The sequence below is a fragment of the Triturus cristatus genome, chromosome 9 (genome assembly GCF_964204655.1).
Source record: "Triturus cristatus chromosome 9, aTriCri1.1, whole genome shotgun sequence".
In the NCBI taxonomy this organism is placed as follows: Eukaryota; Metazoa; Chordata; class Amphibia; order Caudata; family Salamandridae; genus Triturus; species Triturus cristatus.
The window spans coordinates 432,267,578-432,284,418 of NC_140592.1; the positions used below are offsets into that span (position 1 = coordinate 432,267,578).

The 16,841-nt window shown below is 47.5% G+C and overlaps 1 protein-coding gene across 1 annotated transcript in view; it reads right to left on the bottom strand.

Moving 5' to 3' along the window:
- Nucleotides 1–16,841, bottom strand: part of LOC146798097 (cytochrome P450 2G1-like) — a 1,186,024-nt gene that overhangs the window by 509,256 nt on the left and 659,927 nt on the right. The window contains exon 5 of the mRNA XM_085625315.1: nucleotides 13,606–13,766. Coding sequence (XP_085481441.1) covers nucleotides 13,606–13,766 — 161 coding nt within the window. The remainder of the gene's footprint in view (nucleotides 1–13,605; nucleotides 13,767–16,841) is intronic.

Here is a 16,841-nt window from a genome sequence, read left to right on the forward strand (position 1 = left end):
CCGCCCCACTCCGGTCCAAAGTCCGAAGCTTGAAGCCAAAGCCGAACAAGGTCCGTGGCGTGAGGCGTCAGGAGGAGGAGTACGGCTGGAAAACTCGACTTAGCCCTCCACTCGTACCTGGGACCTGGGCCCCGAACCCGCTGCGCACACTACTCCAGACACTGTGTATCAAAACCCGAAAGACCGCACCGTGCACTGACGGCACTGAAAGAGGAAAATCGGTTGCAGTCATCTTTAATAGCCCAGCCAGCCATTGCCACTCCTGCTGTTCGCCACGCTGCCGAATTTTTATGTTTGAGACCCTCCAGGCAGCGGTGATATTAGCGGTTTGAGGTGAGGTGCAGCATGGTGGTCTGTAGTTGTAGCTGGGGGGACCGCCAGTTCCCAGCCCGCACCCTTGTGGGATGCCACAAGGCAAGTGAAGGAGGGTGTGTGGAGCCCACTACTCGTCCGCTACTTGTCCGCTGATCGACCATGCCCAGTTGCTGCTGGTGGCCTGTGTGGCGTTTCTATTCGCGCTCATTACCATACTAGCGCGCTCGCGCTAACTCAACACAGGAGCCGGTGATCTGATTTACACACGCGGCTCCGACTCTTGTCCGAGGCCACGCCTCTTTATTAAATACTTGCTAGCGTCTGACGTCACGCGTCAGCGCTAACGCACCCCGGCCGTGCTGTAGTCTAGAACGCTACATCGCGCGCCGGACATTACACTCCTTCCAACCTTTATCAAAACAACAAAACAGTTAACACAATATGCAAATGAACGATTGATCGGTTACTAGTCTGCCAGTCCTTGTGGGTTACACCAGATAGTCAGCCAGTTGGGAAGACGGTGCGGGATTCCTCCGCAGGCTATAGTGGGATTGGCCGCCTCTAGACAGGGCCACCTCTGGGGTCCTGCACCTTGGGGTGTTGCGCTCCTCCCGGGCCGGGGAGCAGCTGGGCAGGTTACCCCCGGGCGTGGCTGACAGGGACTGGGGGTCACAATCTCTGGAACTGTAATCGCCATCCTGGTCTTCCTCCCCCTCCTGGTCTCCGCTCAGTCGGTTCAGACTCCGTCCTTCTGGCTCGACCCCGGGACAGGGAGGTGTTCCAGGATGGGCTCTCTTGAAATAGGATATATCCCGGGTGACAGTTTCAGCTCCTCTCTGGGCGGTCACCATCGTGCCGGTTTGGCGGGTGACAGTCCATGGACGTGGTTCAAAAGGAAGTCAGAATTTGCTTCCCGGGTATCGGTCCTTGACATACACTTGATCTTGCATCTGGATCGTTGACTCCTTAGCTCCCCTCCGCCGGCTGGCTTGGTCGTTCGAGCGAGTCCGATTGGCCAGAGTCTTCTCGTTGCTGGCCTGTGCCGGGACCCAGGTCGGGTGGTGAGGCAGCGTGTCACTCACTATTCGGCCCATGGTTGCCGTTCCTGGCGCCGCCTCTGTTGTGACGTGGGGGGTCATCCTGTACTCCCTCAGAAAAGTATAGCTCGCTCTTTCCAACGGGGATCCGTCCGCCATGGCTATGCGTATTGTCTTATTAAGGGTGCGCATAAACCTTTCCACCTCTCCGTTGGCTTGGGGCCAGCGCGGTGTCACCTTGCGATGGTGGATCCCCCAACTCCTGAGGTACTCTGCGAACTCTTGCCCCTGGAAGGGGGGTCCGTTGTCAGTCTTGACCACTTCAAATATACCATGAGTAGCGATGGTTTTCTCAAACTTCGCAATCACCTCCGCGGCTGTCTGGCTCCCCACTATTTCGACCTCTGGATACTTGGTGAAATCATCGATGATGACTAGTGCATAACGCCCATCTGGGAGGTGTCCGAAGTCGGCACTCACACACTCCCACGGCCTCTGGGGATTTTCTTCTGTCACCACTGGGTGAGGGCGGTCCGGCTGTCCTGCAGCTTGGCACCAATTGCAGGTTCTCACGGTCTGCTCTACCATCGCATCCATGCCAGGGAACTACACCTTGGCTCTGAGCCTGCCCTTGGTCTTCACCATTCCTTGGTGTCCTCTATGGGCTAGGTCTACCGCCTGCTGGGCGAGGCTGGCCGGCATGACCAGTCTGGGGCCTCGTAGAAGGCATCCTTGGCCGTCAATGGACAGTTCCCTCTTTACTCTCAGGATGGATTCCAGTGTCATTTTGGCTTGGGGTGTCCTCCTGTTTAGCGATTCTTGGATGGCCTTCCAATCCCTTGACCTGACGGCATCCGCCACTGCTTGCAGACATTCGTCTCTTCTTGACGCTTCGATAATTGCAGCTAGGCTCATCGGGAGGGGTCGTGATCGCTCCGTCACTAACCGGACATATTCTTCTGTGTCCTCTGCCTCTTCCCATTCCTCTCTGGTGACTTTCCGCGGGTGCCTCGACAGGTAATCCGCCGGGTTGGTGGCCCCCGGTTTGTACTCCACCCGGTAATCGTATCCTTGAAGTTGGAGTATCCATTTTTCGATTCTGGGTGGTGGTTTTGATGCTGACCCTTGGAAGAGAGGTATGAGGGGCTTGTGATCAGTCGCAACCGTGAAGTGGTGGCCATACACGTATACGTGAAAATGTCTACAGGCCCAGTGGATGGCGATGGCCTCTCGCTCAATTTGCGAGTATCGTTGTTCTGTCTCGGTCAAAGACCGGCTTGCGTAGGCGATGGGGGCCCACTCTCCATTGCTTTGCAGTTGAGCCAACACCGCTCCCAGACCATAGGGGCTTGCGTCCACCGCCACATTGGTGGGCTTCACCGGGTCGAAGTACGATAAGGTGGTGTCCGGCGAAAGGGCTGCTTTCGTTGCTTGAAAAGCTTGCTCTTGTTCGGGGCCCCATTGCCATGTGGTCGTAGATTTTGTCAATTCCCTGAGGGGTTTAGTGAGGTTGGAGAGATCGGGGATGAAGCGCCCGCAGAAATTTACCATGCCCAGGAAACTTCTTGCTTCTGAGATGTTTGTTGGGGCTGGGGCTTCTTGCACGTCCTTCACCTTGTCCGGGTCTGGGGCCACTCCTTGATCCGAGAACGTGTATCCGAAGAAACTAATCTTGTTCTGCAAAAATTGGCATTTCTCCCGGTGCAGAGTCAGGCCTGACTCCTGGATTCTCTTGAGGACTCCCTTCAACCTCTGATGGTGTTCCTCTATGGTTGACGTATAGATCAGTAGATCATCGCTTACATTCAGCACTCCGGGGAGCCCGCTGAGGACTTCTCGAATGGTATTTTGGAATACCTCAGCGGCACTCGAGATGCCGAAGTTTAGGCGCCGATACCGTCTGAGGCCTACATGGGTGGAGAAGGTGGTTATGTACCTTGAGTCTGGATGGAGTGGCAGCTGGTGGTAGCCTGATCGGAGGTCCATTTTTGAGAACCACCTGGCCCCATTCAACTCTCCTAAGATGTCATCAATGGCGGGCGTCAGGTGTCGTTCCCTTTTTACGGCGGCATTGGGGAGGCGCATATCCACGCAGATGCGGACCTGTCAAGGCTGTTTCGGCTTCCTGGCAATGACGATCGGGGACACCCATGGGGTTGGTCCGCTGACCTTCTCTATGATGCCTTGTTTTTCCAGAGCCTCCAGCTCCTCTTCGGCCTTTTGCCTCAGATGGAATGCAATTCGCCTGTGCCTCAGTGCCACCAGTTGGACAGATGGATCAATATGTAAGGACACCTCATCCCTTTCAGGCACCCGATTCCGTTGAACACTTCCCTGAACTCCTCCATGATGGTATCCAGTTCCTCCTCTAGGACCGCCATGGCAAACGATATCAGTCTCAGCTCTTCGGCCGATTGCCCGCTCAACAGCATCCCACTGCCTTCTTCCGTGACATAGATGGTGGTGCCTATCTTCACCTCCCCGTGTTGCAGTTCCGTCTTGAAACACCCGCTGAGTGGGATGGGCGTCTTTTGGCCGTATGCAAACACCCGAACCTTCGCTTCTCGTAGCGGGGGTTTGTTGCGTAGTTGGTGATAGACGTTGGCGGCCATCAGCTCAATGGATGCCCCTGTGTCAATGGTCGCTTTTACTTCCTGTTGGTGGATTAAGATGCGACACTTTGGGAGTCCGCGCTTCTTCCTTTGCGGCTGGTTGATAGCGAATACGTAGTGGACTGGGTACTCCTCGGTGTCGTCGTCCATGTCTTCGCTATCCGCCTCTTCTCGCACCGCATGTGCCGCCTCTTTCTTGACTCTTGTGGATCTGCACACCGCAACGAAGTGGTTCAACCATCCACATGCGCTGCATTTTTTCCCTCTTGCTGGGCAATCTTGTATGCGGTGAGGCTGGCCTCCGCAATACCCGCACTCTTTCTTTTACGTGTCCGGTTGCCTCTTTCCTCCGGCTGGTCTCCCCTTGGGCCGCACCACATCCACCTTTTCCACCACCTGGACTTGTTCTGTCTTTACGGGGTGATGGAGGGCTGCTTCCATGTGCGAGGCCCTCGCCTGCGACAGCTCCTTTGAATGGCCTAACGTGAGGATGTCCGCCAGGGGCTTGCCGTCTTCCTGGAGGATGGTGACTCGGAGCTTGGAAGAGTAACACCCTTGTATGATCTGTCCTCGGATCTCTTCCTGCTCATCTCGGAACCCACACGTGCTGGCTAACTCCTTCAGTCTGCCATGGAATGCATCTAGAGACTCGTCGGCCTCCTGCTTGGTTTGACGAAAGATAAATCTTTCATGGTCCCTGTTTACCATGGGCTCGAAGTGGGCATTGAGAGCGTTGAGCAGCGTGAGGTATGTCTTTGGCGTTGCCTCCACGATGGTCTTGTAAATGCAGTGAATGTCCTTGCCTCCAAGGTGGAGCAGTAAGGCTCTGCGTCTTTCCCTCGATATGCCTGCCCCCTCAAAGTATATTTGTAGGCGGTCTGTCCAATCCCTCTAGCGCTGGGCAAGGGACGACGGGGCACCATCAATGACGAACGGCTCTATGGTAGGAATGGACGCCATCTTGGCACGTGCTCAGCGTCCTGTGGAGGCTGTCCGCTTCTCCTCCACTTGTCGGTCGCAATTCGCGGGCGACGCCCTACGTGCTGCAGGTTTGGCCCTCCGTCACCCTCTCCACCATGGGGTCACGCCACTCAGGGATCCAGTTTCAGGGACCCCGGCTCCTGGGCGCTCCAACCGGGTGAAGGCTTGCTCTGGGGTACCGGAAGGGCATCGGGTGGCTAATCACTGTGCCGTCCCTGCCACCCAGCAGTCGTGGGACCATGGTCCAGGGGCCACAGGGATGGGGCTCTCACCTGCGTCCCATGTGCAACACCAGCAGCCTCAGCGGGGCCTCCAGGGAGGAATTAACCAGCTCTGGCCACAACCATGGGGGGGGCCGACCCTCAGCTGTATGGGGACACGTGCTCTGCAGGCAGGGTTCAGAAACACTCCCTCGTTGCCAGTGTGGCGTTTCTATTCGCGCTCATTACCATACTAGCGCGCTCGCGCTAAATCAACACAGGAGCCGGTGATCTGGTTTACACACACGGCTCCGACTATCGTCCGAGGCCACGCCTCTTTATTAAATACTTGCTAGCGTCTGACGTCATGCGTCAGCGCTAACGCACCCCGGCCGCGCTGTAGTCTAGAACGCTACATCGCGCGACGGACATTACAGCCTGCTCTATGCTCTGGAAACATCGCGGTGGTAATGGTGACGGCTGGGCTATTGCGGTTTCTCCCACAGCTTCTTCCAACTGTCACCTTCTGTCAACGGTGGCGGTATTGGGCTGCTGAAGCTATAATTGCTATAACTGCGAAGCTAGCCGAAAGTGGGTGTCTGTTTCTATCTGCCTGGCTTGAGGACCCTAAGGACGCTGAATTTGAAGCCCGGTGTTGCGCCTGGAGTAGCTCGAAGACCCATCGCCTGGGTGAGTGCAGTGAGTGCTCCGCCGTTAGACGGTGGTAGTGAAGAGTGTGCTTCAGGCAGGGGCGGAGGTGGCCCTGGTAGCGCTGGGTGTGGCCTGTGTCTGCCTGCAGAGCCCCACTCACTGGTCTTTTCTGTATACTCTCAAATACCTAAGTCGTTTGGAGTCTAGCGAACTGTGAGCTGATAGCTGATAGCTGATAGCTGTTAGGAGCCATGAGGAACTGGGAGTCATGAGGAGTGGCTCCTTGAATCATTAATTTTTTTTAGTACTTCTGTAACTGTAATTGAGAGGGGTCTGGGTTGCAGTAAGTCCTGATAAGAGTGCACTCCTTGTGAGCAAAATTACTTCAAAAAACTACGCTTGGGCGTGTGCTCTCTACATCTCCAAGTCGGTCACATAAACTAAAGAGATCCTAGAGTGGCACTAGGCAACTGCAGCATGTATGTTACAAATCCCACCCAGTTATTACAGGTTTTTTTTGCAAGGTGCCCCGGATTGCACCTGAAGTGGTAACAGTGTTTCAGAATGGACAGTTCTTGCATTGCCACTTAACAACGTCTTCTCCCCTCTTTGTTGGGGAGTCATTGGGAGATGCTTGCACTCCTGCGGGGGATGTTAATCATTCCCGGGAAGGGGCATGTGGACAGAAGAAGGAAGCTGAAGCCGATGAGGATGATCAAAGTGGGCAATCTGTCGCTCCTTCATATGCAAATTTGGATATTGTTTCTCGCAATGTCCATCAGAGCCAGCAACAGCCCTCCCCAGCCAGGTCGATGCCAGATTGTATGTCTGTTGTGGTATCTGTCACGTCTGAAGTCTTTTCATGTACAAAATTGTGCGCAGACCCTCCAGCCAATCTACAGAGTCAACAATATATCCCTTTGGATGGACCAAAGCCTGACTGTGGGTCTGTTGTCCTACCACCTGTTTCATCTGCACAGGGGGATATTTGTAAGCGAACAAGCGGGAGGGTGGCCCTGACGGTATTTCAGATGATGCTCCTTTTGTGGTTGAGAAGTCAATTGTATGTGAAAGGTTAAACTTAGGGGAAGATTTTAATCTCCCAAACATTGACATAGAAACCCATACAAGGGGCTGGGAAGACCCTCATAAGAATGATTATCCGATGAGTGGTCTTAGGGGTCATAACATTCCAATTGTAAGTTCCTCTCCTAGGTGTTTCTCTTTGCCTCTCTTGTATTGTAGCACAAGTCATTTGAGTGGTACTTCTTTGGAGTCTGCCTCTGATGTATTTTTACACTGTACACAACCGGTCGGGAAATGAGAGGGATGTAGTGCCTTCAGAATATCTCGTTTGCATTGAAAAAAATGTATATTCTATTTTGTCTTTACTGGAGAGATCTGTATTAAGCTCTGTAAATTGGAAATGATCTCTGTAATGTTGTTTGAAGTGCAAAACGTAACTAAGCTTGATTTTATCTATTCCATGTCTACGATACATACCCAAACGGAAGAATTGGTAAATGACAGGCTTTCACCTTCCGTCCCCTTGAGAGAATTTAGAGATGTCTCTGTTCAAGTGGGAATACCTCTTCAAATGTCGCCCCCTATTGAACCCATATGAATCTTGAAAAAGAAGAGTTATGCTTAAGTACCCTATTTGGGTAGGACGTAGTGGGACCCCTGTCGGAAAAGCCTATAATAAAACCTTTCCCTCTGTTCAATATTGGTAAAAAAGGGGGTATCAGAGGTACTGAAAAAATTAGGGGTTCCAAAAAACAATTGGGTAGGGGAAAGAGGGAGCGGACGGTCCTAACTCCCTCTACCTCCCAGGCTTGTCGCTCAAATCCGCCTGAGAAGGGAGGGTTGAAAGCAATAAATCTTAAGGGGGAAAATAAGAAAAAGAAATATAAAAAGCTGAGGCGTTTTTCTTAACGGAAAGCGTCAAAGTTTCATTTTTCATGGATCCTCAGAAGCCAGAGTGATACTCAAGTGTCAAAGAAGGAGAGAGACCCGAAACCCCTGTCTGATGAGGGTGTTCCTAAGGAGCCCCACAGAGAGTGCATGTCATCTGCTGGGGGAGTGGGGGTCTCTAGAACAGGAGAATCCTTGCCAAATTCGATGTTGCAGCCCACTCTAGTATTTCAAACTACTGTGACTAACAAGCCGGTTGAGCATTCTGAAAGGGAACTACAAACGAGAGGTGGGGTTCCTATGCTCCAGACTTGGCCTGGGGTTCCTGGGGCTAGGGTAGATGAGAATCTGGAGGAGGGGTACCAAACAGGGAGTACAAAGCAGGTTGGGTGGAATAGAGCTCTAACAGGGAATACATCTTTGCCTACTAGAAGTTTAGAGATCCCAATTACTACCAAGGCGCCGTACTTGACCATTCAGCCCATTGACGGCCTAAATGTTGTCAGCTGTGGTGATAAAGTCCCACTGTGAATTCCCCCAAGGGACGCTTCAAAGAAATTCAGTGCGGCGCAGAGAGCTTTATCTTCCATTGTCGATTTTACCTTGTTTTTTGACAATGAATCGCATCCGGTAAATCAAGGATCCATTCTACGTCTATTCTCAGAAATAGAGCCATTAAGGTTGATATCTCGTAGGGACATCTTAAATGTGAAGTTTAATTTACAGGAGACCTTCTCCTATTCTAGAGTTACTTTTAGTTCTCTGATCATTGGCAGCTTGGTTATGCAGAATTGCGAGCATTTCCTGAAACAAGGACTTGATATAACATCTGTTCCCGAATATGAGGAATATCCCTCTATGTCTTTTCCAAAGCAGTGTCTGACAGGTCCTAGGGCCGTCAATTTGGTGGCGCTAGATGCGATGGGCCCTGATTTTGACTATTCATTGAGTAACACCAAAAATATTGTGGTTTCTCTGGATAGAAGGGGCCAATTAATAAATTTGGTGTCTGATATGGTAGCTGTTTCCCAGGCTATGGATTTAGAAGAAGAACTGGCCCAGTGGAGCCGGGTTGCAAGAGCATTGAATAATACCTGTCCGGTAGCAGAAAAAAACAGGCCTTTGAGGTAGCCTGGGTGGGTTACTTTTATCTTGGAATATGGCTGGCTTGGGTCATAACGAGTCAAAATTGAACTATTTGAAAACTGTGAATCCCCTAATTATCAGTCTGCAGGAAACCTGGTCTTGCAAGGATTTTGATTGTCATGGTTATTTTGTTTTGTCATGCTAGTGGGGGGGTCTCCATTTTGCTTAAGAACTCGATTAATTGGAACCAAACGGTATTCCACCATCCCTCAAATTTTTGCATATGTCTGAAGTTGGCTGGTTTGGGAGACCTTGGTAGACCCACGTTTTTCCTCGTGGCAAATCTTTATATCCTGCCTGGGAGAAACATTGACCATCTATTGAGTATCCTTTTCTTATATACTCATGATATAGCCATCAGGGAAGAATGTCCTTTAGTGGTAATAGTGGGAGACTTAAATGCCAAAATTTCCAACTCTGCTTTAGAGATTCATGCGAATACTAATAAGGAGGAAACTTGGCAGATCCCTGAGATTCTTCTACCAGAAAAAATAAAAACAGATAAATGGGGCTTCTCCCTGTTGGATAGTATTAGAAGTACAGATCTTGTTACTTTAAATGTTAGAGTGCACACTGATGAAATAGCCCAATTTACTTTTCACTCCCGTCACACTCACAGTCTTTTAGACTATGTAGTCGTGTTTTATCAAATGTTTGGGGCTTGTGAAAACTTATTTGTCCTTCTGTCTGTATGGAGTGATCACAGTACAATAGGTATGACAATGCTTTTTGCTCTTCCTGCACTGGACCCAGGAAAATCGGGCCAGGGCATGGTGGTCTATAATAAAGCATATGGACGCTCTTTCTGGATGTTCAAAAATATCCCTGAAGTGAGTTTAATAGTGAAGAAAGCGCTTGTAGAACAGGAGGGCTGTGCACATGTGAATATTATACAGCACTTTGAGGCCCAAATGGAAGAGATACAGAACTTAAGCTCTATATCTGTTGGTCCCCATCTGTTAAACGGGGCATGTCATAATTGAAACTGTTAAACCAGGAAATTATTCGTCTCTTTCGAAATCAATATATTCAATTTTCAATAGGTCAACAGCAGGAAATCAATCTCCTCAAGCGAATAAGAAGCCGCTGTAAGTTTAGCGAAAGGAGAAGGGAGTTTGACGCTCAATGGATTGGGTTGAGAGAAGCTGCAAGGACCAAAGATTCAAGAAAGTTTTGGCACCTGATTGCAGAATACTGTGACTCAAGACAGAGGGCTTTACCTATACCGATCCCACAAAAAGAGTGGATGGACTATATTTCTTCACAATGTAAAAACAACAGTTCAGTAGCTCCAGTAACGATATGCATGGAGGAGTATTCTCTCCTTGAATATGGTCCCCCATCAGGGGATGAACCTCCGGCGCACAGGGGCTGGATGGAATTCCGATTGTGCTAATCAAAAAGGAGTCAGCTGCATGGGGATCTCTTTTAGCGCCACTGATCAAACACTGCTTTTGAACGAGTATTATTCTGCCCTCCTGGAAGGGGAGTATAATCGTCCCTTTGTATGAAAAGGGTCCAAAACCAATCCCAGCGAGTTTTAGACAGATTGCTCTGTTGGATGCTTCAGGCAAGTTATTCGCAAAAAGTATTCTATGTCATTTACAGCAATGGGCCCATGATCAGAATATTTTAACTCCAGAGCAAGCTGGCTTTAGAAAGAATCGTGGTACTCTGGACAACGTTGCTGTTGTCCAGACTATTGTAGAGAAGTATGTTTTCCTGCGAAGTATGCTAGTTTATACGGCATTTATTGATTTCTCCACAGCATTTGACAAAGTCGACTGTCAAACGCTGTGGAGAAAGCTCGTTCAACTTGGTATATCCCAGCACCTTCGTAGCCTTATTATAGAATTACACACAGATACTGGGTGTCAAGTCCTGATGGGAGGTGTGCTGGGGCTATCACGTAAGAATAAAATGAACAATGGGCTAAAGCAGAGTTGCTTGTTGGCTCCTTTATTGTTCTCCTTGTATATATCTGATCTGCCCGTCGCTTTGAATTCAGTGCGGGGGGATGCCCCCAAGATTTGCATAATGTCTGTTGGCTCCTTATTATATCCGGATGATGTTGCAGTCTTTGATTTAACGCCCATTGGTCTGCAGCGACGTTTGGATGTTCCAATTAGATAGGCAGAAGTCCACTTTTAGAAAATTAATATTGCTAAAAAGCAAAATGTTGGTCTTCCACAAGAGAGGACATAGACTAAACAGACATTTTAAGTGGTCACTGAAGTCTGAAGAACTGGAATCGATTGATTCCTCTTTATATTTGGGGAAGGTTTTCTTGAAAACAGGGCGAGATTAAGAGCACATCAAACACTGTGTTAGTAAGGCTGTCTCCCAGGCAGCAGCTTTAAATAGATTTTATCAACCTTGTGGGAAATGCCATTTTAGTCATGTTTTGTCAGATTTTAAGGTAAAAATTCCCTCCCCATTAACATACGCTGCAGAGGTATTGGATATGAAATACAGGCCTTCTTTTGATAAGGCTGAAGACCGAATCCTTCGTCAAATTTGTAATTTAAATTCTCAGGCTGCCATACATGATTTCCGTCTGGAATTTGGTTTAGTTTCTTCATACATTTTATCCTGGGCTGCGGTTTTGAGATGGGATAATTCTCTGTGCTGGGGGGAGGAGGGCACTCTTAAGGCTGCCCTGAGAACAGAAATCTTTGATAAACTTAGAGAACATTCAACATTTTTTAGGTCCTTTTTACAAGAAAATGCCTTATTTGGTCTTACCTTGAATATTGACTCCCCCATGCCAAAAACTGCACTAAAGCTGTTTATAAAGAAATTTGCATCCTCTATCAGCTTGGCAAGAGACACTGATTTAAGTAAGACCAAGTCACGCAATGAGGTGGTTTGTGGGAGTGCTTTGGCGAATAGTCCACAGCTTTATTTAACCTGGAACCTTCCATATGGAATTAGAAGCTTAATTCTTTTATTAAGAATTAATGTATTGCCTTTAAGAGAAGTTACTGGTATATGGGACAAAATTCCCAGTGAGGCGAGAATCTGTGAAATGTGCCACTCGCAAATTCATGATTTTAATCGTGTTATTTGTTTGTATGAAGTTACAAAAGGCCAGGCATATGTTTTTAAGACCTGTATTTGTCAAATGCAATATTCATTCTGCCCAGGAGGTGCGTTAATTTGTTTTGCCTCCTCCAAATAAAATGGTTTGTTTTAAGATATATCAATTTTTTAAAACATTTCTGGTTATTTATTAGATAATTTAAATTTGTAATGCTACTTTTGTACATTGTATTATTTGATGGTTGAATATGGAAGAATTTTGTACTGTGCTAAAAGTATCTTTTATTTTCATCTATTTGTGCATTTTTGAGGACCTCCGTCGGATTTCCATATCAAAATTAATTAAAATTGAGAATATTATGATAAATTGTAGTGGTTTTAATTAACTACACAATAAAGTAGTTTCCAACACTAAAAAAAAAAAGTACTTAGCTCATATAGATTTACCCTGTGAGTAACTAGATGAAGGAGACAAAGAAAGGAAAGCTGTGTGAGGTAATTTTAAAAGGTTGTTAAAAGAGGTCCTCCTGATAAAGTGTTGTAAAAACGTGTCCTTCAATCCTTCAAAAATATGTGCCCTCTGTGATGTTGCGTAGTTTTTTTAGGGCCTGCGCAACTAGAGGTTTTCTGGATAAGGACAAGTGTGATTTTATATGTACACCACCTCTTATGTATCATACTGGAAACCTCCAGTTCGCAAAAGGCCAAAATAACTATGGGGTCGATTAGGTAGGCGGGCAGATCGCCACCGCCCATATGGCAGTGGCGATCCGCCCGCCAATTCCCACCACCTGCCTACTGTTTCCCCCCGCCACATTACGATGGCAGGGGGACCCCGGCGGACGGAAAGACCGTCCGCCGGTTTTCCGCCGGTCAGACTGGTGACCGGGTGGAAAAGGGCTTCTATATGGTGGCGGTGTCTGCTAGACACTGCCATCCATATCAGGATGGGCGGCGGTGCAGGGCTTTCCATGGCGGAGACCCCGCATGGAAATCCAGGTGGAGTTTGCTTTCGGGGGCCTGTTGCGGGCCCCCAGGGGTTGGGGGTGCACTTGGGGGGTACCCATGGTACCCCCTCCATTTGCATGCACACAGTGGCAGGCACTGCGCCGTGCCTCCCACGTTGTGTATGCAAATGCACGAAATGTATATATTGCATTGTGGCGGGCGCTGCTTACAGCACCGCCTGCCACAATGCAATATATGTGGGATGCCACCACCACGGTGGCGGTGGCATCCTAATTTCCATGGCGGGACCGCCGCACCTATGGCGGTCAGTCCCGTTTCCCGGTACGGTTGTCCGCCCGCCATCGTAATAGGCCCCAATGTAACTTCAGCCGCCCGTTAGCATTAGCAAATTAAATGAACAACTTGCTATGCTAACATTTTATCTTTAATAAATGTACCCAACACTACTGCCTAATAGACGACAAAGGGTTGTCAGCTCACACCTCATGAAATAGCGACTGCTCATGGCAGCTAAGTATTTTATGTAACCTATAAGAGGGTGTGAAAAACTCAGAACTGTAACATTATTATTCATTCCTTCATAATGCTTCCTGGCACAAGTGTCTGAACACTGCCTCCATGTTTGTTTCCCTATGGTAATCCTGTGCATACGACTATTTGTGCTGCTAAACTGGAAATACTTTATGTATCCAGTTACAATGTAGATTATTATCGAAGATTAGGAGAAGCATTATTTACCTGTCCCCAGAAGGTGCTCATTTCATGAAAGCAGTCATTTATCATGTGAGTCAGAGAGAGGAGCTCTGAGTCCTTGTAATCATAGCGGTTTCCAAACATAACAGAGACGATAATGTTGGTGGTGGCAGCCCCGAAGAGATCTCTGGGGTTAAATGGAGAACCTAGTGCAAAAAAAGATATCATTATTGCAGGGAATGTATTTTTTTCATATTCCAAATTAAGATGTGGGTTTCAACTGCATTATTACTGAGTACAAAATGACACAGAGTCTATCAATGAGACACTGCTGAGTAGTACACCAGCCCGCTGGCTCAGTGTAGGCTAATGCCTGTGCTTCCATGGTGAAGAACAACCCAACACACTCCACCTTGCTGGAGATCGTTAAGCCTTCACTGCAGCCATCCCTGAGGAGGTTACACAGAAGCCTGAACAGTTTGCCAAGCAGGTGACATGTTTATGGTTCAAACTTGAGTTTGTTCTTAAAAAAGCAAACAATTTGATGGTGCTGATAAGGAGGACGTTTTCTCCATGCTGGGAGGGCCCCCTCCCCAGGAGCACCATACTACTTGTTGCAGTCGGTCCCGCCAGGTAACACCAGTGACAGTTGAGACTGTGTATCACACTTATAAGGCGGAAGGTGGAGAAAGTGTTATCAGGTTTAGGTTTTCATGGTCTGTATCAGCTGATGCACTGCTGACGGAAACACCAATGTTGCCTCATCCTTCAATTGGATGGAGGAACCCTTAGTATGGCAGGGCTGGTGAACTGAGTGAAACTAAACATTATTAGGCAAGCAATTCCTTATTATGATTGTTTTCATTAATTCCAGAATCCACAGCTACATAAATAATCCATCACAATCACACCCAATTTGTGGCTTTAGGTAGTTTATATAAAATTTACAAAATCATTAATAATGTATGATGACCTTTCCAAGAAGTGGGAAATATTTGGTGTAAGAAATTGGAGTATTAGTTGTGGGGGGTAAATACCCACCTCAAGCTTTTTAATCTATATACAGCATAGTCGGGAAAAGCTTTGGTGAACTGGAGTCAGGTCCCTCCCCGACTAGGCCACTTGACTCTACACATTGTTCAATACTCCGATGACCTTCTAATAATGGACCACACTAACCTGGGCCTGCAGTGAGCACTGAACAGTTTACATATGTACAATGAAAGGAACTTCCTCACGATCAATCAGGACAAAACCAAGATAGTAATCTTTGGGTGCTATAAAAACAAGAAACTACTTTCATGTCACATGGGGATCAAGACCATCAACACAACTCCGAAATATAACTACCTAGGGCTTTGGTTTCCTGAGTTCTCCCAGCCCTCTATCTTTAAAGGCTCAATAAAAAAGAAATCCACAGATATAATTTACAGTCTAGTCTACCTTAACAAGTAGCTAAACATCCCTTCCGCGGTCCCATTTCTTAAAGCCATAAAGACATCCCTTTGCCCAGCACTACAGTACGGTCACCAGGCCTTTCCTAACGCCTGCTCCATCAGCCTGGAGAATGCACAGAGCTCAGGTTACAAGAAAATATTTAATTGGCCAAGGCACCTTCGCAGATCTAGAATCCGACTGGAATTCAGCCTACCGATTTAGAAGCTAACCTGCAAATTAGACATCCTGAAGTATTACTTGCAGATACACAAAGCACCAAAAAAGCCACTTAAGGCCTGTCTGAGAGCATAATTTGAGAGCCCAGGTAGCCCATGGCACAGGCATCTACAGGAGCCACTTAAATATTTGCTTATCGAAGTTCCAGCATAATCTCTTGACTCCATCCCTTACCTGGCCTGGAATAAGGTAATCAATAGACAGGTACACTCGGCCTCATTTGAGCAAGATTTTGCCTCTCTAAAATCATCAGAGATTTTAGTGCTCTGAAACTCCTCCTACTTGGTCAGCAGACCTCAGTCCTACCTCTCAGAGACCATCAATAGCTGAGGGCGCAAAGACATCATGAACATGCGCCTGCTGAGGTCACGGGTAGCAGATTTCAACCCAACATGAGCCGATCTGGGTAACGATGGGGCATGCAGGCCATGTAACTTCAAGCAGAAATAATTAGTACACCTCGTGTGCTGCTGTCCATCTCTAGATGCTGCAAGGAGAGCCTTACCGAAACCAATTTTCCTGTTGAAGGGGGCGCCTATGTGCCTGGAGGCCTCTGCGATATTTTTCTCCTACCCTGATACAATATCCATATCAAGGTGCGGGAAATTCGTAAAAATCCTAAGAGCTCAGCTTCAAAGTCGATCCATCAACTCCCACATAATCAAACATCTTCAAAAACTCATAACTGACTAATGGATAATGAAATCCGGAAACACCTACCCATAAGGCTTGGTCAAAATGACAGTCAACTGGCACTACCGCATTTTAAGATTTTCCTCTGGTTGATTGTTTTACCTCATGTAGCATCTTAACTTATTTCCTTCTATATATTGTTTTCTACGGTGCCTGCTAACCTTTTTTAAACTCCATAACTGTTGTCTGTGCTGGAGCGGGTAATGCTAAATTTTGTATACCCTCCCCATTTGCATGTTATACTAATTAGAATAATTAATTAATTATAATCATATTAATTGTTTGGAGTGAAAAACATTAACCAACCTTATTAATAAATGAATTACACGTGGGATTTGCATTTGCATGGCCGAATTAATATGTAAACTAAATTATGTACGCATACTAATAGTAGAGAAATTAGAATATTGCATGATATACGTTGCTTTGGTGATGTATTTGTGATTTGTGCTATAATAAGTGAGTATAAACCGCTTGAGTGTTGCTTTCGCTAGATAAATACACACACATATGGATATTAGCGAGGGAATAACATTATATTAGCCATTTCTATGTTTTAATTACGGTTTTGTGTTTCTTTTGCTTAAATTGCCCTTTCTGGCCTAGACAAAATGGCTGAACGAGACGTTGAACGTGACTGCCCTGACAACTTGAAGTTCGGGGTGAAGTGCGCATGCGTCACCGCCAGCAGCAGTAGCCTGGACCTGACCCCGGGAGAACATGTACCCTTCAAGGTCTCTCCGGGAACTTTGCCAGGAGAAAGGACAATGGACAATTTTAAAAACCGGAATCTGCTAGAGTGATGAGTTCATTAGTTTGACACCCTGAGAACCTTTCCTCGTGACCCCAAGTCGACCAATCCGGACTTTCTAAACCTTGATCTTGATAGTTTTTGACATCATTTTCATTATAAA